At 42.5% G+C, this 24,795-nt stretch overlaps 1 protein-coding gene across 1 annotated transcript in view; it reads left to right on the top strand.

Moving 5' to 3' along the window:
- Positions 1–12,693, top strand: part of LOC110978378 (uncharacterized) — a 72,194-nt gene extending 59,501 nt beyond the window's left edge. The window contains exons 18-21 of the mRNA XM_087141133.1: positions 204–287; positions 1,983–2,197; positions 3,880–4,017; positions 5,160–12,693. Coding sequence (XP_086997259.1) covers positions 204–287; positions 1,983–2,197; positions 3,880–4,017; positions 5,160–5,640 — 918 coding nt within the window. The 3' untranslated portion in view covers positions 5,641–12,693. The remainder of the gene's footprint in view (positions 1–203; positions 288–1,982; positions 2,198–3,879; positions 4,018–5,159) is intronic.
- The last annotated feature ends 12,102 nt before the right edge of the window (positions 12,694–24,795 follow it).

The raw sequence follows: 24,795 nt of genomic DNA, 5'->3' as shown, positions 1-24,795 counted from the left end.
TTCCCTTTATGAGTGCAAGTGTTGTCTTTTCTTATTGAGGTGTACCCCAAAAACTTTTTACCAGTTCTCATCATGCCTTCATCTAATCTTGTCTTTTCAACTTGTGATTTGTTTTAATTGCATAGAGTGGACATTAATGTTATCAAAGATGAATTTGTTGTCCTTATTGTCATCATTTTTCATGTAACATACAAAATGAAAAGGCTGAGAAAGCGGATGGAACAGAATCAGACCCTTTGATGCCCAAGGACTTGTTGTCATTTGCACGACAGATTGCACGAGGTATGGTACGTATCTCAGTTCCGCTTCTGAAAATTTTCCGATTTTTGTTCAAGCCATAGTGTACTTTTGGGATGTTCTCAAGATAATGGTTTCAGGTCTCACTGTGGTCATTTTCCTCTGTCTTCCTCCCTGTCTGCAAAACAGTGAGTCAATGATTTGGAGTTTGTAGGTTAACCCTAAATGGCCGCTATAATATCTGGCTAGTCCCATGACCAGTTTTCTTGAAACTTAACATCCAAGTAAAGACACAATAGAGGGATCCCAATACGACGCTTTTAGCGTCAATCTGCGCACTTCCGCGTTTGAAAACGAGGCTGTATGTGTCAACTTCAATTCTTAATACGATCAGACGATTGAAAGTAAGGATTCAAGACATAAAATACATAAAGGTATGTTAAATTCAGACTTTTCAGGCTGAGAATTTTTGTGGAAGAATCTTTCAGGATGATTCGACACGTAAAGTCCAAAGAAAAATAACGACAATTGACCGCGAACTAACGTACCTGCGATGGTCGTGTATCTTGTGCAGTGGGTGTGGTTTAAACTGAAGTGGCGTCACACTTACGAACCGGATACTCCATGTACTGTGTGGACTCCGCGGGCGCGCGCGATGAAGTTCAACACAGCCTCGGTTTCGATGCAGATATGCGCAGACGGTGCTAATGTGAAATCCGTCTATGAGCATGTGCAAAGTTTCAGTTAAGTCATTTACAGGTTCACCCTCTCACACGTTCGCCTGTGCCTTAACGGAACCAGAAAATGAATTTTTCTCAGAATCACTTTTTGTGTGTCTCTGTACTCTTCTTCCATGTATGAAGTCTGTATGGAGACGTGAACCAAACGGTGCTCTTTTTCAAACATTAAAAAAAAATGACCAAGCATTTCTGGACAAGTGAGGGCGCTTTTGCTTTGATGTAAATCCAGGAAGACATGGTTCAGATTGCATGTTTTCATGTTCAAATTGTGAATCCCAAATTTGCTATCTGGGAACATTTCTGTGAAAAGGATTTTTGCTGGATTATTGCCATATACTTACACAGCAATAAATTGCCAACCAAAAAAATCTGCCATAGCAATGGTTACAAAAATCTAGAAATTTTCTGTGCACAGATCAGTGCAACATTGAGATCCAGTGCCTTGGATGACATTATAGTTCTGCTCATGAATATACAAATAGCATTTGCATAAAACAAAAAGCATCAAAATATGGGTTAAAATTGCAAAAAAAAGATTTAAAATCAGGTTAATTGAAAGATGCAATATCAAGAAGGTTTTAGTATAATTTATAAAATATTTCGATTTCCTGGATCATTTAAGCAGATGCAGATGAGAAAAATTACCATTTTTACACGTAGCTGTCTGGAAAATAATGAGCATTTCATGAGAACAGTAGGTTTGATGTTCATTAATTGGTATCAGAATGACAACAGTATGTCAGCATGAAAACTCCTGAAGGCTTGGCATGATAAAAAAGGGGTTGTGATAATACTAAAATGGGGTGGTTCCTTCATATCCTGTACATTCCCATCAATTTCTGAACACAGTTTATAGCAGTGCAATGTTCTGGTCATCTCAATTATTGCTATACGCAGTACTCTGCTGACTTGTTGGATGGATACCGTTGTTCTTGACCTATTTCCAAGTGGATGAGAATCCTTACTGGTACAATATGCGTGCTGCTTTGTCCTCTATCTGTTTAGGAGTATCTGTCTCAGAAAGGCTTTGTGCACCGTGACCTGGCAGCGAGGAATGTCATGGTAGCTGAAGACAAAACGGTCAAGATCGGTGACTTTGGGCTGACCAGGTACGTCTATGATGACAAAATTTATGTGCACAGGAGAGGGGGCAAGCTACCCATCAAGTGGATGTCTGTCGAGGCTCTTAACGATCAAGTCTTCACCACCTACAATGATGTGTAAGTACAGCCAAAATAGAAAAATTTTGATATACATAGTCTCAGCTATTGTGTTCCATATGTGCCATCCGGCGTCGCATTTTTCAACGGGCGTCGCATTTTTCAACCGGCGTCGCATTTTTCAACGGGCGTCGTATTTTCGACGGGCGTCGTCTTTCAGTGTGAATGAGCCAATCATCAATGGTCAACCTTGGTCCAGCCGGACCTGACGTTGTTGACTTGGATGCTAAAAGTGTGCATACACATTTTTAATGATTATGGAAACGGCTAAATTATCATGTATGCGTCGATTAACTGTATGTCAATAAATTAACAGCCCTTTAATGAACCCTATTAGTCGTGGAAGTTCACCTCGCTCAATTTGGTTTCTCACTTCGGCAAGCTTTTTGAGTGAAAAATGTCCCCGTACTGATGATTACTAGTTGCCACAAAAATCGAACCCAGAATAGTAGGCCCATTGTTCACTCTGATTGGTATGGTATTTGCCATCTTGCAGACATGCTTCACGAGGGAGCGTTTATCGCAGCACGGTATATAATTTAAAATGTAACTACTCTTGGCGAAGAAATGTCATGCACCATGACTTTGAGAAATTTTACGTTTTCTTGCATCATGTTTTCTTTGCATCACGCAAAGTTTTCCGAAAACACTTTTTGAACCATAAAAATCTGCCCAGAGGAAGCCAAGACTGATCTTATTTTTTCATTACAGTAGTAGAAAGGTATTTCACACATTGGAAGTTGTTCAGGCAATGGTCCGTGGTTCAGTCATTCCCCCGGTGGAGGCTGTTGAGATCATTTATCTTTCTTTGTTGGGGGGGCCTTGTGTTTATTACTCAATGAAATGACTTCCCAAGGTCTTGAGGACTGCATGTGGATTTGGGTTTGAAAAGTGTCACTGTTTGAAAAGGCTGTTTCGTCGTAGCTGCTGCTTCTTGATCGACCCTGGGGTTACACGTACATGTACATGCCTTTCTGTCTAATCTGTCTTTTTTATGTGACAAATGTTGCCGTACGTGTGAGAATCTCCACAATAGATAACTTCGTTCTTTATTAGACTAGTTTTTGAGTGCTTTATAATAAGCTGGCGGTACCGGTGATGGACGAGATCCTGGCCTCCATAGGTCTTTCCGATCAAGTAATGAAAAATGCGACGCCGGCTGAAAAATGCGACGCCGACTGAAAATGCGACGCTGGTCGAAAAATGCGACGCCCGGTCGAAAAATGCGACGCCAGTTTAAAAATGCGACGCCGGTCGAAAAATGCGGCGCCCGTTGAAAAATGCGACACTGGTCGAAAAATGCGACGCCCAGTCGAAAAATGCGACCAGATGGCACACATGGAACACCATACTCAGCATCACATCTCAGCAATCAGCATTGTTGAGTGTGTGCTGGCTTAAAGACACTCGTGATTGGAGTTTCTGGAGTGCAGCTCCTGAAAGCAAGAGAGGAAGGGGAAAGTTTGCTTCCTAAATTTTTTTGGCAGTTTTGCTTTTGTCCCAAATTCTACATTGCGATCCCCTCCATGGAGGCATATAAACGATTTGCTGGCTATTCTCTTTTAGTTTTTTAAAAATCTTTCCACGACCACTCTTACTTGAGTGAGCCTTGATGGAAACACTACTTGAGAGACTTAACCAGATATGCCATTTCAATGGACAGCTGTTACATTTCATTTCAGCTGGTCCTTTGGTGTGCTGCTGTTTGAGATAGTGACCCTGGGTGCCTCACCTTATCCTGGCATTCAGAATGAAGACATCCTTGGCATGCTGAAAGGAGGGTACCGCATAGTGAGACCAGAAAACTGCTCGGAAGTTCTGTAAGTAGAACAGTACTAGCATGATGGCTATTGTGGGAAATCTTGCAAGTTTGTGTTCATAAGCAACTTAACATAAGCAACCAAGATTCTTAATCAAGCAGATGGAAGCAAGTGCTTTTTCTTCCGTGGTAATAAACAGTGGCTGCAAAGCCAACGTAGCAGACTCGTCTTGATGCAAGTCTCAGTCAGTAAGAGAACAGTGTTAGACTTTTATGTCGGGTATTTTTGCCATAAATCACAGAACCTCGACACAGTTGGCTGGCCAGTAGAAAGCAAATTAGCAGGGGGCACTACAGGGAAACATGTTTAATATGTAACATCCTGATGCAAAAAAATTAAGTCTACAAACAACAGTAGGCTTTAATTTAAATCCAGGTCAGTTAAGACTACGGGAGAAAAGGCTCAACGCTTGATTGATTTTATCTTGGGTCTATGCCAGAGTTTACCTAGACATGCTTTATCATTCAGTTTTGAAAGTTGTAAGTAACTTCAGATGCACTTCCACAGTCAGTGATTGCTGATTCTGTGAGTCCTGGAGTCAGATAAAACCTCGGTGCTAAAAAAAGATTACTTTAGAATCCACAATCAGGTGTTAGAATCTTATCAGGGCAAGGTATGATTAGAACCTTAAAATTATAAAATTTTTCCTGGATGACTGATTGCACTATTCCTGCGGTGTCATCTTAGGAAGACATCATTCATTATGCAGGTTTTTCTGTCCGAAGTGGGAACCCAGAATTTACTCGCTGACAAAAGTTCTTAGAAAAGGCTGACTTCTTTCTTATTGCTGTGTACAAGCAACAAAATTACCAGAGAACAGAAACTTCAGTCCAGAAAAGCTATAACATACAGGATGTTTTTTGGTTTGTTTTGTTACAAACCAGTGTTACACTGGGACTTTCTTGCTAAGATGATGTCACAATTTCGCTCATGAATAAGGAAATATTAGTTGGCATAAAACCAAAAGGCAGTGACCCTTTGATTGAGTGAAGCAAAAACCTGAAAATGAGGTTGACAGAGACACAAAGGTGCATTTTGAAGGTTTCCATTTCACAAATTCCATCGCAGCTACCCTTTAAATTTATACTGAAATGACCGCTGGATTACAGTAACAACATGTTTGCTTTGCATTTACCCACTAGCTATGCCATCATGATTGCTTGCTGGCATCATTTCCCAGAGGACCGCCCCACCTTCACCGATCTCCGCCACAAGCTGGAAGCTCTACTCGAGGAGGACACCCCTTACTTGGACTTCTGCCAGAACTACAAGCACTACCCATTCTTCGAGATATCAGAAGAGTGGGATTCGGAGGAGGAGCAGGAGGAAGTGGGAGACAAAGGCAGTGACACGGCAATGTCCTCCAGGGCCAGACCTGAGGTTATCCCCATGGTGAGCATAGAAAGCAGCGAAGACGATGTGACGGTACTGGCCAGCACACCCGAGGAGGTTTTTGTAGAACTGGAACCCATGCTGGGTACTGACGAGGGCGACGATGCCAGTGGCTCCTTGAGCCAAATCAAGGATACTGGGGGTCAGCTACAGAAGAGAGATTCTGGTCTGGGTAGCGATTACGTGTACAGCAGTCACAACACAAACATGGAGGACATCCCCCTCATGTAGGTGTTAGTAACATGTTGGCAAAAGTGTGACAAAAAAGTAAAACAGTGCATTCCAACGGGATCTTTGAGTTTCCTTGAAAGGAAGAGCATAGAAGACACTGAAATTTTTTTTGAGAATCAAGTTAATGGGACAAGAGATTGATTGGCAATTTCTTGGTTCCTTTCTTTCTGGGTTCTTTTCTTTCAGCAAACAGTTCCACTTTTAGTTTGCAAGAAAATTTAGTGTTTTCTCTGAGTTTCCTCATGAAAAGGAATGTCCACACCAGTTATGTACTTTCAATGTATACAGCTTGGTTTGGGGAGTGTTTTCATGCTGTTTCAAAAGAAAAGGTTTGATTCTGGTGCTTAAGCACGAGCCGAACCAGAGTCTCAGCTGAAATTTGGAAAATTGCAAAAATTCTCCTGAGTAGATAGCACAGCGCCCTCTAGTTGGTGGAACACGCAGAGTGTACCATACGGGTGCAGACCACTAATTCAAGTGAGAATTTCTGACCAGCTCATTAGCATTAAAAGTGCCCCCACAGTATCTTTTGAAAAAGGAGATTGTTTGGCCCCCAAAATGGTGAGATTGTGTAAATCGTTGCTAGAATCAACTCCCTGGGTCTTTGAGCTTTCATATGAGGGCAGAAGGGCTGAAAACTACGGTTGAAAAATGGTCCTAAGTGCCCGAGAAAGTTGAGGGTTGCCACTTAAAAAATGGCTGCAATCAGACTTCGGAAAAATCACTTTTTGGGGGGTGATTTTGTTTTGTGGGAATAATTAAAAATGTAATTGGTTAACCCACAAAAAAATGAAAAGAAATTGAAAGATAAGTGACCAGACAAGAATTTCATTTGTGTTTCAGAAATCTCAGGGATGTTGGCGTGCATGCTATTGGGCCCTGAACGGTACTGATTTTACACTGTTTTCAATGGGGCTTGAATTAGTGGACTGGACCCATACGTAGTCTCACTGTTAAACTCCACCCAGACTGAGTGCGGATAGCACACCAGGCCAGGGTTTCCAAGCTTTGAGAAGCAGTACAGTGTCCTCGTGTTTTTCCTTTGGCCACCCTGTTTGTTTTTTGAAAAGACAGCATTGACTCGTCTTTAAATCTGTGAAAGTTTCAATGTGCGCTCAAGCAGTGTTTCTTGAATGTTTATACATACACTGTATACCCTGTAAATCAAGAAGGCAATCTGTCTTGAGCAGAAGCACCCCCTCATTGGTTGTAAAGAGCCATGTTGGTCTGAGTGTTCATTTTGTTGGTAGCCACACAGCTATCACACGTGCATTTCCTAGTCGTTCTGAACCAGTGAAGTTCAATTTCTGACCAAACATGCCTCTGTTGATAAGAAACTTGCACCCTCTCATGGTCCAGCTTGGGGCTCATTACTTCCCTGTCAGCATACGTCATTGGAGGGGTCCAACCAATTCAAACATTTCGGCTGCAGTTGGACATTATTTCATAGGGGAAGAGACTACAAAAAATTCTGTGGAGGATGGAAAATGAGAGTTTTTTCTGACCACAGATAAACAATTTTGCTCATGGTACTCTATCAAATATTTCATCATACAGTAGTATCCTCTTGTACTGTGACAAGACCACATGTTTTCTTAATTAAGTAATATTGTGTGTGTAGTGTCTGAGTGTCTGATCTGTGCATGAACTAGTTCCTCGTACAGTCTACATTATGTCGTAATTACTGACTGCTATGGTATTGAGAGATCAACCTTTTTATACACCTAGGGCACTTTCACCCTTGACTTTTAGTACTTTGCTTCACTTGCCCTGGATCTTCATGGAGAAAAAAAGTGTCATATAGCAGTCAGTCAATATGTACTTTAATAGATATACTTCAAAAGTAAAATACAGTTTAAATCATCGCAGTGTAGACTTTGAATACTGACAGGATTCCCACCGGACACGAGAGATTGCCCGATATAGTAAATCACCTGACCATTCTAGGCCAGTGAAATTTATCACAGCAGCCAGGACATTTTGTTTTGTTGCAGGCAGTTTTTACGACAAAGTATGTCAAGTCTTCTGTAAATTGATTTATTTCAGTAATTTTTGGGCGTGTGGGGGATCCAAGATTTTTAAAAGGGGAAATGGAACCTAAAAGGCCATGTGACAGGATCTAAGGTACGATTTGTGTGCAGTGTACTGTCCAGTGAATCCCAAACAGCGTGGAGTCCTGAGTCAGTTGATGACCAGTGAAAAAGTTGCAGTTCCAGTTGCTCTGTGATTCATGCTTGCTCTTTCAGAGACTCATTGCTGAAGACAATTATTGAAATTATTAAAACAAAAAGGAGGCGTGCATCAACGAATTCCCTTCCTAAAATTTGTCCTTGCGGCTTTTGAAAAACAGTAACTGTCTTAACGGAGAACTCATTAATCTCGATGTATAACGATTAATTTTTATGCCGCAGTAATTCTCGTATTTCTATGCTTGTATAAAAAAGAGAAGCGTTCAACTCTGTGTGAAATATTCTGATAAATAAGCACCTAAATGCTTTCACCTTTATCATACCACCTGATCTCTCTACTGGCCTTTCTAGATACATTTTTTTCACGCTTCTTGCCTTTTCTTCCTGAGAAAAGAAGTATTCCCCGAAGGCAGTGAGCCGCTGACGCCTTCCAGTTCCTCACGTTAACATCGACGCCCTGATCGGCGTGAGATGGAAACCTCTAGTAAAGTTGTTGAGATCATTAATACCAATTACAAGTACCTGAAAATGCGTCATCTTAAATTGGTACCACTACCACTTTGGCTAAAAGCCCTGCAGAGTTTCCCGTTTGTCCCAAAACAGTTTTATTCCACATGTTCACTGGAGACAGTTAAGTTGTAAATACGAGAGCTTGAAAATTGATATGGATTGCGAAGACTCTTGAACTGGTTTCTAAGCCCCTAAGGGGTCAAACCTATAAAAATTCAGTAGTTTTGCGTGTGAAGTAGCTCATCTGAATCTCTACCACTTTGGGTAAAAGCCTTGCACAGCGTTTCCTCTGTTTGTCCCAAAACAGTTTTGTGCCACATGTTCACTGGAGCCAGTTTAGTTGAAACAACGAGAGCTTGGAAATTGATATGGATTGCCACGACTCCTGAACTGCTTTCTGAGCCCCTAGAGGGTCAAACCATGAAACATGTTGCGCCCTTATTTTGACACATTTTGCTGGAAAGTATGCTGCCACCCATGTTCCAGAAAGACTGGACCCGAATCTTCAGGTAAAAATATTTTGTCGTAGCCTCCCAGTGACATAATCAGCAACCTGTCCCCACCCCACCGTGTTTTCGAGTGATTAAGACACACAAAGAAATCTTGCCTGAGAAGGGGGGGGGTCAAACCTCAGATCTCCTGCTTACTATCGCAGACGTTATACCACTCGATTTGGTTCTAATCGATATAGCGTAACTACAAAGTTGTCAATATCTTGTCAGCATGACAACAGAACTCGTCGATTTTCAACTGACAGGACCTAGTTCTTGTCCGAATGACCAGAATCCACACGAGCGTTTCCGGCGTAGTAATCTTGTCATCTACAATCCTGGACAAAATAGTTGGAACACCATGTGGGAAGCACGGTGAAAAGACCCCCCCTCCCCATACAATGTTGCAGTCATTTATTGGACCAAGATTAAGCCCAGCTTACCTAATGAGAAACAACATTGGTGAGGGGAGGCATGTTCCGACGAAATTTGTCCAGGATTGTCGCTCCGTGCTCTATTCAATCCAGGCTCTATGATCCACGTTTCACTTGTTTCCGTGCCAGGGACCCGGTTTATATCCCAGCACCCTGGACAGTTGAATTAATGAGACTCGTCTGTGAGTTACGTTATCTAACCGGCTGCAAATGCACGGAAGTTCCCTAATTTTATTTCGGGGACCTACAAATTACATTCGGGTTTGGTGAAAAAAAATTGCCATTACTAACACACTTTACCCAATAGACGGCACCATGGCACCTCAAGTTTCCTGGAAAACATGTTCTGCACGTGGGCCGCTCCACATTTTCATTGAAGTTTGGGTTGCATCACTTCGTCACTCATCGTTCAAAAATAACCAGAAATAATACAGCTGTCCAGCGTGTAGTCGTTTGGTCAGTCTCTTAGTCAGTGAAGTCGTGTGTCAGCAAAGTAGATGCCGTAGTAGGTAACGAGGGTGCACGTGGTCTGCCATGAATGAACTAATTTCAACTAATTAGTGTTTCTATGGACGCCGTTGTTAAACTTAATTTGCTCGCTGGTGGGTAAAAGCTGATTGTAGCGATGAATCAAGCAATGCAAAGTCTGGCAGGGAGAGTTGCAACCCCGGATGTGAACTAATAGGTTCTTATTTAACTAAAAAAAAAGTTCACCCGGCCCACGTACTTGGGACTTCTTTCAATAGAGCCTGAAAGTAAAAGGTCACGCAGCAAGCTTCCGGGACCCTCGCGCGGTCCGTCTGTGGGGATGTTACATGGGCCGTCATATCCCATCCGATTATTTTTGGAGAATGATTTCGAACTGAAATCACCCCAAGAAATACTCATGTTGGAATTTTTCCTCGGTCCTCCTCAAATAATATTTAGGAAAAGTCACATGGAGATGGATAAAAAAGAACTTCATTAACGACCTTTTGCTTCCGGCAGTGTCGTTCCTAGGTCTCCTTGTTCATGCATGTTTGTTTTCATTCCCCGTGCTGATGTGGAAACGAGACTGTAGAACTTTGCAAAGATTTACCTACCTGCGGTCGATGGGTTCCAGATTCCGTTGAGTCGAAGTGACGCAGTTCTTGTCAGCAAAGGGTACTAATACAATACACCAGAATCTTTCGTAAAAGCATGTTATTGCTTTAAGTTTATTTCTTTATAAATTTCAAAATTCTTAAGATATTTTGGTCTATTTTTACTTTGGCTTTTACCGAAAGACTATCATAATCTGTGATTGCGTAATTGTTCATATGCGTACGAGACCAGCGAATTGCACTGTTCTTGATGTATTTTGGATTTTCGGAAGTGACTGGTCAGTTTTTGGCAGGATGTTTCTCTTATAGGTCACGTCATTTTTCAGTTTCCATAAATTCATATGCTAGCAAATATTTGACAAAAGGCCTTTTTAAGAGTACCGTTTTTAAGAAGAAACTGAACGAAAAAAATATTACAAATTCCTAAATTTCAGCACGTTATTTTTCCTATCCAAGGGTTCCAGAAGCGCGCCATCAGGGGTAAACTTTCAGGCTCTTTACCAAGTGTACCCTGCAGTCTAGTATTTGTTTTTGTAGTACATGCAGTTCATGTAGTTATAGACTGCTGCGGATAAGACTAAATAGATCACCTTTTACTTTAGCTCTACGGGCTGATGACAAAGTGGAAACTGTGGGTATTCTTTCCGTGTGCTTAACAGTCCCTGGCATTTACAAACCACAGAAGACGTTTTAATCTTGTTTCAGTTTTAAGTTTCGACTGATGACAATACCGATCTTTTCATTCAGATCGTCTAACCTGAAAGTATCCCAAATTTTAGCAACCATCTACAAGAAGCCACCCTATGCCAATACAGTCCAAATTATACGCTCCGTCCCTTGTGCCTAAAAAACTTGTCCTACGGGCAGCAGTTGCTGCCCATGGTTTTAGTATCAATTTTGTCCATTTCACCCGGGAAAAGAGACCCAGGAAGAGGGCCCTGCGTGTTTTCGGGCCTGCCAAATTTCACTCGCATCCGAGAACTCGTGGATCTGTACGTTTGACAGTACACCACCCTGTCCTGTAGCAGATCGGTTGATAGTCAAGGCTCTTCCAAGTCTTGGCTCTCCGCAAGTGTCTTGCAAACAGCAGTCTCTTCTTACGGCATGCCGGAAAACTCATTTTTCTATTAGAAGTACTTTTCAGATCTGCTTTTTAATACGATTTGGCACGTTAATCCCCCAAGCTTGGGCCTGTCCGTCATCATTAGCAAACGCACGATATTATGATAGAGGTTGGTTAATGAGTCACAACTGTAAAAACACAGGATGTTTTGAATAAATTCCACCGATGAGGGAAACCAATCTATTCCCGTCTTTCATTTATTTGTTCGCACCTTTCGTGAGGAAACGTAATCCTTTGGGAAATATTCAATTTGTAATATATCCATCTGTAAACCTGTCATGTCGGCTGTAGTTAAACACTGATAACAGCATCATGGTTGATGTATGCTTTTTGGGTGATCGATGACTTTCGGGAGTCACTCTCCCCATCTGACATTCTTAATCCAATGAGCTGTTTGAAATTCAGCAGTTTGGCAAGTAACCGCCAATCGAACGGGGCCTGCAGAATAAACCGCCTGCCCCTCCCCGAAAGCTAAGCTCTCGACTATGCTTCTCTGGCAAATGTAGCCTCGCAGAAAAGTTCTGTGGACGGTACATCTTGGCGGGGAATTTTCAGTTGACGCTATACCTCAGTCCGGAAGACTCATCCTACGCGCGATGCGTAATTTTGTGTAATCTATGTACATGGGGGGATGCCAAACTTGCAAATTTCTTTATTTTGTGGCCTTTCTTGGAGTGCGGTCGAATTTTGGTGTGCTTCTATAAACACATTTTTGAGAAGGAAGAGAAATTAAAAAAGTCGCCAAAATCGCCGTTCTTTCACTATATATGACTTGTATTTAAAAAAAAGAAACAAGAACCCCCCCCCTTGGTGAGATAGCCCCAGGGGTCCCCTCCTCCTGGATCCGCCAGGGATTATAAAAACACTAATGTGTAAAGCGTTGTGATAACACTTTGTGTAAGAACAATTATATACATGCCTGAATTATTATTAACGCAGTTTTTGTTTTCAGTTGACCGTTAAAAGTACTTCCATTTTTTTGCAATTTCAATGCTGTTATGCAGGTCATGACAGTTACATTTGTATTACGTGTCTTAGAAAGTAGGGAATGAAAGATCACTGTGGTTTTTAATGAATTGGAATTGATGTCAGTGTAGGAGTAAAAGTTCTATTTAGGGGCTGAAAAGCTCTTGTAAATATAACTTGAATGTGTATTTACATCATGTATTAACATGTAAAACACATAGAAATAAATATCTATTACCAGTGCTAAGTAATAACTCACGATTTGTTTATTTGGAATCCTTTTTTGTATAAACGTATAAACCCTATTGGTAATATCATAAAATGATTAGCATAATAATTAGTGTTTCTTATTCACAACACTGGAGGCACTTCTTGATAAAAGAAACTTTATCACACAGCGTGTACATCCACTTGGATGGTTCAGAAGACACCCGGTGTAAACCAAAACATCATGTCTCGTGGGCGAAGTCGCGGGATCGAGTCAAATCCAGTGGAACATGGTCCACCTCGCGACTGGAATGAGACTAGCAAGTCAGTGAAATGTAGGCGTGGTCCGGGCACCTCGTTGCAGGTGCCTGCAGGTGACCATCAGTTTACCTGCCGGTATCAATCATTTATTCGACGCCTCCTCCCCTGCAGGTTGTGCCTGAAACACTTTCATTTTGATGGGGAACATTTCTTGGCATTTAATGCAAAATAACGAGCAAAGTCCGTACAGAATAAATCACTGGGATCGGTTTCGTTAGTCGGATTCCCCACAACTTGAAGATTGAGGACCGTAGACGTACCCGACGTCTGTTGCGTGTACAACTTTCCATTTCTGATAAAGTTTCCAAAGTCTTTTTATAATTCATTCGTTCAGTGATATACAGGCGTACTTGCTTAGATGATGGTTTTGGAAGCGCACTACGGAATGAAAAAGGAGAATGTCTGCAAAGTGTACGTATAGTATTCCTTCAGCCCCGGTGAAGTTGTGGCATATCGCATGAAGGATATTTTATGTTGCATCAAATGCGAGGATATTATTTTTGGAGCCAGACGCCGCTGTCGAAATGCTCAATGTAAACAGACACGAGGATGAATTTACTGTACCCCTTAATGGATGACATAATCAGTCTTGAATTGGCTGTGTCTGTCTGCTGACTCGGGTCTCAGCATGAGTCTTTAACGCATGGTGTGGGGGGACCCTGAACAGTCAGTCATGGTACAGCCTGACAGGGCTGACACCTGCACCTGTCCCAGCTCGCCTCACCTGTGCAAACCACAAGCAGGCCACCTATAATGTCATCAATGAAGAGGGCTGTCAAAGACATGATAGCTAGGGAACGTACACCAAAAACCATCCCGACCTGTAAAGTTGTTACATCATTTTGCTGGCAAAGAAATTCAAAAGAGACTAAACGCGTCTTATACCGCTCCCCAAATAGCTCGCATATCCCAATGCAAGAACATGATGTGACAAAAAGCACCTCCTCATCGACAAAGACATTTAAAAAGAGAGACTGATTTTTTTTCAACGAAGCATGGAGCTATAGCTCCATGAACGAAGTTTGTGCACGAGACAGCGTGCATGAAGACGGTAACTGGTCGCGCGCCGTAAGGCCGGTTCATACATGGCGCGAAAGCAAACACAAAATGTGACGTCAGGTCAATTAGCAAAACTTGAACACATGTCAACTCGAGTGAAATTTTGCAAATCTTTCGTGACGTCAAATTTGCTTTGCTTTAATTCACATTCGCCTGATGTGTGGCACGTTTCTCGCCAAGAGCGCATGAGCATGTGCGCGTGCGTATGAGTTCCCATTAAAGAGACATCGCTGCCAGGTCGCTGCAATATAGATATCAAAAGTTTCCCTGTCCTGTAAAAGCGCACCATCTCTCGTGCTTGCACGGAATAGATAGGGCAGACTAATACCGGGGTCGTTCCAACTGGGGATGATCTGCAACCTTGTTGCCTTGCAACCTGTCACTTTTGTATATCCCTCGTATCGCAAGCAGGGTGTGGGAGAATAATTATTGACCCATGTTTGCTGGCAGACCGCTTGGCGCGCAGTATTTTTGGTTTGGGTCTATGAGTTACTTCATGCTTACTTGAACCCCAATACAAGTCTAGCGTCGATATTTGGCTGAAGGTGGAAATAGCTAGTGTGCTTATAGGAGCCGCCACTAGCGACCACAACTACTTGGAAGCGTGTGTGATTGTCGGCCGCAGTCCAGTAATTTGGACGTGGCCTAATTAACAGGTGCACGGGAAAGGCGGCCTTTGTGCGATTACGTCTTCGAGGTCGCCGCACCGCGGTGACGAAGTCAAAATTAACGAGGTGACACAAACCCGATCCTCACATGCAATCTAGGCCGGTCGTGACATTTAAAATTACTGGGATAGTCTCAAAATGTAGGACTCCTCAAGTTTCCATGTTACCTCAACAATTAGAAGCTCTCCCAGCGAGACGAAAATGCTCATGACTCACGGCAGGCAAGAACGAACAGGCTATCGCTTATAAACCTCTGTTGGAATCATGTTGGTTTGTACTTTCACTTTCCTGCATGAGCGTCAATCGTTTTTTTAAAACTTTGTGCTTGGGGGAGGGGGGAGGAGATCACCTTGATGAGAACTTACAGCGAGTGCGAAGCACGAAGTCCTTACAACGTGGGGTCCGGGGAAGTTTGGATTCTAGATGTTTGTGGTGCGATCTGAGGCAATTTCTGATCACTTAACTAATATTGTTTATTCATTTAAATATAATTTTTATCTGAAATATGAACCAAATGTAGGCCTACTCACCCTATACATTTTTTATTCAGAGTATGGGAAAACAGTAGAGGGTGCAAAATACATACATCCCCCGCCCCCACTGATTGACGCCCATACGTTCCTGTACCGACATCTATAATGTCCGTGAGCGCATCACTCGCAAACAGCAGTGCTGTGGATGATGGAATGCAAGCAAAATGCTACACGATACAGTGTGTGAAGGATCCTACAGGACTGTCCTTTGAAACTAGCGCACAAACTCTAATTGGAAAATTATCATGGTAAGCCAGCTTTTAAATTTAAGGGACAGTACATGCAACGACATCAGCTACTTCCCACAAACCTCCTGGTTCCGTAATGTTTGCTAACAAGCCGTGTCTTTGGTTACGGCTGGCGCGCTTATGGCTAAAACAGAAGCCCTGTATACCTGAAATACTCATCCGTATGCTCGTCATACTCATGGCCTGGCATTAAACGTACGACCCGAAAATAATTGTTGGAGATGTGACTTGAAGTGAAGAGGATCCGTACCCAGTTATTCTATTCCAATGCACGTATTTACATCATAAGAAGTGTCTCTGGTTATTGTCAAATTGCCAGAACTTTCAATTCAAGAACTTGGAGCTGTTGACCGAAATTAGATTTGTCCTTTTGTTTTTCCTTGGAAAGCATGGTGAAGGTCATCCAATATTTGTTTCAAATGTATCACATCGAGCTGGAAATGTTGAAACACTGGAGCTTGTTGGTTGTTCGTGAGTTGTTTCTCCAAACTGCATCCAATTACGGGGCCAGGTACAAGTTGTTTATTTCCTCGAGTTGGCAGATGAAAACGGCATTTGAATTTGGGAGCAATTCTTCATCATTACCAGACCGTCAAAACACGACAGCACTGACCCCATCCCTGACCTCCAGAGGTACAGGTGTGTGCAATTACTGAGCAGGTTCTCGCGGCGTGGTGCGGTACATGATCGTGCGTGTAGACTACCCCCCCCCCCGTCCCTCGTGCTTCAGGGTCTGTATCTCGCGGCGGGCTCTGGGGAAATTCACGAGCTCGCGGTTGAGGTTAATCCATAGCGAGGTAATCATCAAGCGCAACTTCCCTTTGCGCCTAGATGTATCAGATCCTCTTTATATTCAATTGTACCGAGTTGGATGCCTTTTGGGGGGCGGTGTTGTGAAAGGTACGAGTCCGAAATCTTGTCTTTTACCTCATTGTCAGAAAGTCAGTTTTGATGGAGAGCAAATTTCATTCAACACTCAGTGCTAATTTGCTTCCGAAAAGTTTGGTTAGAGCCGCCAAGATTGCATGCGACTGTAGGAAGTGGCCGAAACCCCTATCTGCTGACCAGTTCCATAGACACACGTAATTTTGTCCGTAGCTAAGCTTAGACTTACGGACGTAGTTCTTAGATATTTGCAAGTTCAATTCTGTCTACCTGACCCCATCAGGCGGCGTGGTCCAGAATTACCGATGCCCTGGATCGGAGCCATGGACTACATCCCATCATTGTGCGCGTTTTCATTGCTTAACCCAGACTAAAAGCAAAGAAATACAGGCGCTTTAAACCAGCGTTCGCAAGGCCGGATTAGGCAGAACGGAAACTCACAAGGAATGAATCAGTACCGTACATGGGTGCAGCTAAGCAAATTAAAATTAAACGGGTTGAGAGGCATCATCGAGTTGTATTTAAAAACCGATGCGACAAGAAGGCATCTCATTGCTACAGGAAATACGACATCTCGAACAAATTAATGCTGATAAACTCAGAACTTGATTCAAATAAAATGGTTGTAGTTTGTTGAAAGCGATTAGAATTCCCACTTTCACTTTTGGTAGGCCTATATGGTACTTCCTTCATTTAAATAGAACACCACAGTTTCCAACCACGTTATTAAAACAGATTAAGATGTTTCGGCATCATCCAAGCGTTTTCCCCTTGGGACACAAAACAGCCGTCTAATCCATCAGCCCAGGCCCTGCACGTAGTGACGAAAGAGCAGTATTATCGGTCGACAAAAACACTAGCAACAAGAACAAGAAACCTGCCCCAATAGGGCCCCATCGAAACTGTACCTTGCTTGCTCATCATCATCATTACTGCCCGTGTTTATTGTTGACCACCCAGGCTCTACACGCACTTGAAAGTGAACTACGGGACGTTCACTTCCGCTGAACTGGCGGGGAAACTGAACCCACAGAAATTTTTGAGGACGATACTCGTTTCTAATCTGTTTGGAAGTAGTATATGTGTTCGAAAAAACAGGACATGCCATTTACACTGCTTTTGACATTGACCCTTGTCTGGATATGATAGGGAAACATCAAGCTTAACGGTCAGATATATTTCTTGTTTGAGAAAGAAAAATTGATCGTTCAGTTCTCAGCAAAGACGAACGTCGTAAATATGTCAGGAAGGGCTGGAAATAAAACGAGCCTATTTTAAGAGACCGAGAGGTTTCTCATATAAAATCCGTGGACGTAAATCATCTGACGTCTTTTATCTATTCTCTTATCATGCGCCGATACGAAATTTCTGGCCAGATTCCTCTTTACACCGAAATATGATGCGCAAACAAACAGGTGTACTGATTTGCCATTCCTGCTAAACGCCAAATTTACTTGGGGACAGCGCCAAACCACTTTGATAATTCCAAGTTTTGTAAACAGACTCACCCGAATTGATGTATTCAAATGTTAAAGTTATTTCAGATTGAGACTGATAGAAACTTCACTCAACACTAGTTGTGTTTCCTATCCAGTTACACGCTATAATTGACGTGGGCTGATTCCAGCATCTCCCACATTAACCGAGTTGAAGAGGAAAAGGGACTAAATTGAAATATTTCTCACGACACCACCGTCCAAACATACCTTGAGGTTGAAGCCTGGCAGGCATCCGAGTTTCTTTGATGTGAGGCCGCATCCCTTCACAGCCAACTCCCGTATATTGTAACCAGCTGGTTCCCCGCCAGGGTCAAGCTAGTCAGGATACCTTACCCCCAAGATACCAACCTCCTGACCTTTAACCCCGCGACTCTCCTTCAACGGCAACGTTTCTTCACTTGGGCTGGACGGCATCACTTTACTTACATACCAATTGTTCTTTATAAAGATTCCAGAGTGTCTGGGTCATACTATTCTGAACCAAAGTTAAACGGTTTCCCGGATTTTATATCTTTGGCAGCAAAGTTCTTCCCTGGAGACATGTTGAAGTTCTTCTATAATGAATCGAAACCACAAGCATTTCAGGAACGATCTGTTTGTTTGTTTGTTTGTTTTGCTTTGTTTTTGTGTGTGCAAGGGGTCTGTTTCTTTGAGTACCGGTAATGGAAAAAGTGGACTGTCGTTTTAAGACAAAAAAATTGGCACCCCCCTCCGAACCAAGATCAGGATTCGCCACTGTCTGAGTGTCAAAGGATGGCCACAATTTTGATATTTGTTACCGGTCTAATAACCCTTGCCCTATACGCTTGATGAGAAAGACACCGAGGGCGCTATCTCTATACCTCTGAGCATTGCATTAAAAAGTAGAGTTTGCAAAAGTCCTTTCCCCTGCCTCAAGTAAACGAATTGTGAAAATCATCACTGCAACATTGCAATTCATATTGACGACCTAACGTTATACAATCGTCGGCCTCATCGCCCACCCAAAGCGCCCGTTTCGGCGCTGTCTCCCCCGGCCACGTTTGTTCTTTACCGCGCTGCCGGAGGACCCGGTAAATCTTTTCCCCCGCAAGTAGTTGCCGACGTGTTTATGGCATTACCGAGCCTGCCTCATGTGCGTGACGTTTCTTTGTTTGGCCAGAGGTTGGTTTCCTCCCCCCCTTCTCCGATCACTCTCGCTTTCTCCTCCGTTTTTTGGACTTGAGGTGTCACACCTGTGCCGAGTTGTCATCGCCCCACTTCTTTGGAGAGTGAGGTGATTATTTTGCAAACTTCGGAAGAGACAGGAATGTGCATTATTAACGAGCCACGACTTTAACTCTTGGCGCATAAAAATTAAAGGGCGAATTTCTCAACACGCAATTGTGCACAACGAGCTCGGTATTAACACAATACTTAAGAGTTCTTCTATTTACCGTTATGATCGATAGTCGGAGTAATTCATTCACTGATCACCACTAGGCCTAGCTGCATTCTATATAATGTAGAACCCCGTGAGGAGGAAGTTTCAGTATTTTCTGACATCGGCTGTGATTGGTTGTCCCTGTTATAACATCTCACTGCCTTCTTTCAATCTGGTTCGTTTGAGCTGTTGGCCATGACACAAGATTCCACAACGGCACGGTGGTATGCCTACAATTCCCAAATGCATTTTATAAGAGTTTGCCATTCGAGGACAAATATGAGGCAATTTTGCGCGACACGCTGCACATTTTTCAGATCATAAATACGTCAGAGTTCTCTGCTGCAGTGGATTGAAAGTATATTACTTCTGGCAGGAACAAATAAAAAGGTGGCTTTGACATGACTTGCTCTCATTTAGTGGTGGGGGTGGGGGAGTGCCCAACATGAAAACATTCCTCATTCTGGGAGTACAAGTCGTAAACGGTTCAGTTGTTTTCAGCTTTTGAAAATATTGAAATAAAAATTAATATCAATGACTGCTGTATGAATTTGTTGCTTGTATGATGCAGTTTTGGGGGCCTGCCTTAGAATTTTGAGCGACTAGTCACTTGCCAACAGCTCTGACCATTTGATTCGATTACTGCCCTCTGTTGTCACGGAACGACTCGGTCTGTGGAAAGCGCCGAAAGCGTAGTTGAGTGGCAACCTCGCCCAGGTAATTAATGCGTTAAACGCTCCGAGCGAGCATTTAACACCCTGCAACGATAACTCTTCCAGCAATCCGCTCGGGTGTTGGCCAATTTGCACCCCGTCCTGTCGCAAATCACTACGCAAACACTACTGACCTGTTTGCCTGACCCGGCCCTGCAACGATAACGCACGTCAGATCACTGGGGAATCGCTTACACAAGAATTCACGGAGGAAAAACACACATTGCTTAGTGCGAAGGTTTCCGAGCCAACTTTTCAACTTCAGGAAATTTTCTTTCGCTCGAAAAGGGAAAAAGATCAAATAGATTAACAAGATAAAACCACAGCAAAGTGATAAAATAAATTATTAAATCAGTCTGCTTAAATCCAATGTTTCCTGTTTCCTTTAATCTATTTTATTTTGCACTCTCGCCGATGGTTCATGTAAACTATAAAAAAGCAACGAAAATCACTTTTTTAGGGCATCCACTCCATTAATTTGGTTTACAGATGTTACTCCTTGTTTTCTAATTGGCAGAACAAATATCAGTGGACGTATTCTGTTGATAACGATATCCCTTGGTTTAGCAATTAGAACAACAGTACGCTAAGAATGATAGCATGCAACGCTAGCTTCATTGCGACTGTCACGTGGTTCGGCCGTGAGAAGGAAAGAAGCTGCATGGGTTTTAACGTTTTAATCGAGATGGCAGAGGGCAACGTGTTCAACAAGCTCCCAAAACGTAGAATATATTATCAAGGTAAGGGCAAGGTGTGTCACGTACCTGGGGGCAACCTTGGAGCCTTTCCCAAAACTCGGCTTTGAACCCGGCTACTGCCGCTTCGGCCCCATTCGGCTATTTTGTTTCTGGCCCAGGAACCATGCATGGGCTTATATCCCTGGGAATGGGGGTGTATATATTATCCCCTCTTTCTTTGGGGGTAAGACGAGCCTATTGAATCATCCCTCTGCCCACAAATTTCTTTTTGGACTTCACAACAATCACAACATATTCAATAGGCCTAGCACTCAAAAAAGAAGGGAGAAAAAAGTCCTGAACATGCTGTTCTCAGTGATGTGAGATTCTGCAGGAATGTAATACATGTACATCTGTGTCTCATGAGTATCATCCCCTATGGTGCCATGTGGTGTTAGTCCCCTCCCCGCACGTGCCCCTCCCCCAGTGGACGTCTCCCGTCTCCCCCAGGGTCCCCTTTTCAAAGTTTGAAATGTACACACCGGCTGCAATGTAAAGTTAATTGACTTTCTCTGCCCTCTTGAAAAAAAAAATTGTGCACCCTAAGGGTACGCCCTCGCCTTAGTTACGATACTGCATAATTTTATAAACAGGAAAAAACGAAAAGATTCCAACTGCATGTAGTTTGATGCTAATATAGGAAATTCACCGACTCATATTGAGAAAAAGTAACAACAACAACAACAACAACAACAACAACAACAACAACAACAACAACAACAACAACAACAACAACAACAACAACAACAACAACAACAACAACACCAACAACAACAACAACAACAAACAAAAAATCCAGAAACCATCACTGAATCCCACCTTGGTAAGAGTTGGTTCCACTCCCGTCCGTCCACCAAATTTAAGCCCGGTCCATTGGGACCGCTTTGGACACATGCAGAGCGGGTGAATGTAACCTGCATATACTTGTATATCGACGAACGTGTCGCATACTTGGTACGTGACGAATTCATGCTTAAGACACAATGCTATGTAGGACGCCGGACCCGGGCATGTACCAAACTTGTGTTATGGTACAAAATACAGCCTAACGGCCCCGTTTCGTGGTTGCAGTTGTAAAATAAGGCGAATTGAACCAATGTATTAAAAAATTCTACCTTATGTCCCCCTTTGCGTAGTCATGCATCAATCCATGCTAAATAAAAGGGAAAATATCATGGCGACGTGCCCCAGAATTCAAGATTAAAATGGTTGAACTACAGTCACATGCAAAAGTTAAGAACCGCCAGTACAAAATGAAGAAAAACCAAACTTAAAGCAATCAATTATGGCAACTCATGTTTATTTTCAACGTGTAACCTTTGTATCTTGGTTACATAGCTAATTGACTACCTTTCCATGATTTGAAAAGTTAACAGCCCAATAATTAGTGAGCTCTCCTTTATTTCTGATTACTTAGACTTGCTTTTTAACCCATGTTGTCTTACATACAAAATGTCATACAAGACCTGCCTTTGCCCCCCCCCCAAAAAAATTAATTCAAATGGGTATACAGCACTATACTGATTCAATGGCCCAGTGACAGTCCAGTAAAATTCCAGGTGGTCTTAAACTTTTGCAAGTGACTGTCTAGTGTGCTCAGCACAATTTTCACACTTGAGGTGTGGAGAAGTAGATATGTAGGCAGCACATCCACCGATTTCTCTAAAACATTCCTCATCGACGGACATGTTACTCTCCAGGGCTACCGTGGTCCGGTGTAGACCCCTCTGCTCTTCACATTCCCTCAATAGATTGTCACGGTTTGTTTTGCCATAGCAACCACAACCCAAAAGCCTACTCTTTTCGGCCTCAGAGGCCGCTCCATTTAAGCAGCCGGCATGTTACTTTGTTTGCAGTGTAAATATCCCCTAGCCTGCCCTTCACGCTGATTTATTGCCGAGTTAATATACACAGTGTCGATGCTGGCTGCTTAGACCGCCACTTTAACCACTTACAGCCACTTCCCAAAGTTTAGCTAAACGTCAACCCATCGAAACGTGTTCTATCTGAAACAATTCTGTTTATGTTAATTGGTAGCTGTGGTGATTTACAAGTGACACGAGCTGCGTTACCTTTTAATTTATCTAACCATTTGTACGTTGGGAAAAAACTTAAACTTGCTGTGGAAGTGCTCCTTCGCAACTGTTATTTTATTATGTGGATGAGGTGGGAAGATTTTTCCTGAGCTAGTAACATTAATACATACCAAGTCAGAAAAAAACCCAAACATTTCCAAGTTTTCAACTAATGGCCTCCTACACCGCATCACCTTGGCCGTTAGCAAAACGTGGGCCGCGCATGGATACAGAAGATGAGAACATGCAAAAGAAAGAAAATTTCAAATGTAAGTTCAAGTTCATGTTAACACCAACTCAGCGGTTTCTGCACATATGTGTTCAGCGGATAGTTGCCTCATAAGAGCCGAAGCGCAACCCGAATCAAAGCTGTACTGTTGCAAAAAAATATAAGGCTACAAATTGGTGCAGCAAATTAAGTGAACTTTAAAATTTGATCTCTTCGAACAGGAAACTGACTGAAAAAGAAGAAAACATTATCCTCTAGGATTTGGACCACGGAGATTCTGAACGTTAATCCTTTCACTTATGCACTACACTACGTAAACCAGCTCGAGCGAATCCCCTCTTCCATCTTTTGTACCCACGACATATGATAATCTGAAGCTACAAGTGCAATTCATGTGCCTATTATAATGCTTTTCTGGCCGGCATTGAACATCTTCGTGTACATTAACTGCGGTAGGTAGTCGGATCGGATGTGAGGGTTGCACCTCGAAGCTGCACCTTTTATTAGTATGACTTATGATGGGGAAATTACATGATTTCGAGCAAAACAATTTTAACTTATACATCCCTCTTTCTTAAACACCACTGATGAAGTTTGAGAAATAAAAAAAAAAAGCGTGGCCCTGATTTGTACAAGCCGGAATCGGAAAGTGCTAATGGGCGTCGAAAATTCAAACAAAACGTAGGTGTACAAAATTATTGACATGGGCCCTTTAATCCGACAATTAGCTCACTTGGCAATGCACACAACTGCAGTTGACGCTATTATGAACTTGTGTAAATAGATCCGTTGAGTGACATAAGCCTAAGACGCAAAGCTGGAAATCACTTCAGCTAATTGGCTATATATTGGGAAGAGGCTAAATCCGCATATTTCACACAAACTTCCCTTAGAAGATTAACCGCGGTATACCCAGACTATGCTCGTACTCAGTGTTCTAAAACATCAGACGGGAACTGGCATGCCATTCAAGCCATTATTTTGATGACCCTGCAAGACCAGTTGAGCTGAATAGGTGTCTGCATTTACTGAAACAAACGCAGCTTCTTCAACAATTTTAACCAGGGGACTTAGGCTAAGGGAGCATGGAGCAAAACAAGGAGGGGAGGTATAGCATTCGGCCTCGTTCCTGACTCTCCACTGGGGGTGGGTTCATGATAAATCGAGAGGTGGGGTGTGGTGGGGGGGGCTTCGACAAGTTCATTTAGTCGCCAGTGCCCTAGCGCAGATTCCAGTGAATTTTGGCAAGCACCACCCTCCGAGTTGGTAGACTGCCAAAATCTGAAATTGTCATCCACCCTTCTCTACAGTCTCCAGCCTATCCCTTTGAACAAAAATAACATATCAAATGAATACTTTTCATTGAGAGAGGGAGCTGATGTGAAGACCAAAATGCAAGAGCAAGAGGAACCTCCGAAGAAATGACTTAAACATTTTGCGAACAACAGACGTGAGAGATAAGCAAAATCCGCCAACCTAACTTTGTACAGAATCAATACAGCATTAAAAAAGTAGCTACAAAAGGCAAAAAAATCTGAAATTCAATGGGCTTTTAAATTAAGCCAGCAAGTATAAATAAGGACACAGCAATAAACTATGACTGTGCGCTGCATTATATGATACGTGGCTACATTATAAGAAAAAATATGTAATGACAAACCAAAGTAAAGAATCATTCATATCTGGGTGGTTTTATATTGTTAGATTTTCCCTGCGTCGGTATTACCAACTTTAGTGTATAACTTTGTCTTCAAGAAACAGTTCAAAATACTCATTTTTTTCTG

Source organism: Acanthaster planci, linkage group LG01 (genome assembly GCF_054643075.1).
Source record: "Acanthaster planci isolate LZ-2023a linkage group LG01, COTS_SCS, whole genome shotgun sequence".
Classification (NCBI taxonomy): Eukaryota; Metazoa; Echinodermata; class Asteroidea; order Valvatida; family Acanthasteridae; genus Acanthaster; species Acanthaster planci.
This window is presented reverse-complemented; position numbering and strand designations above follow the sequence as displayed.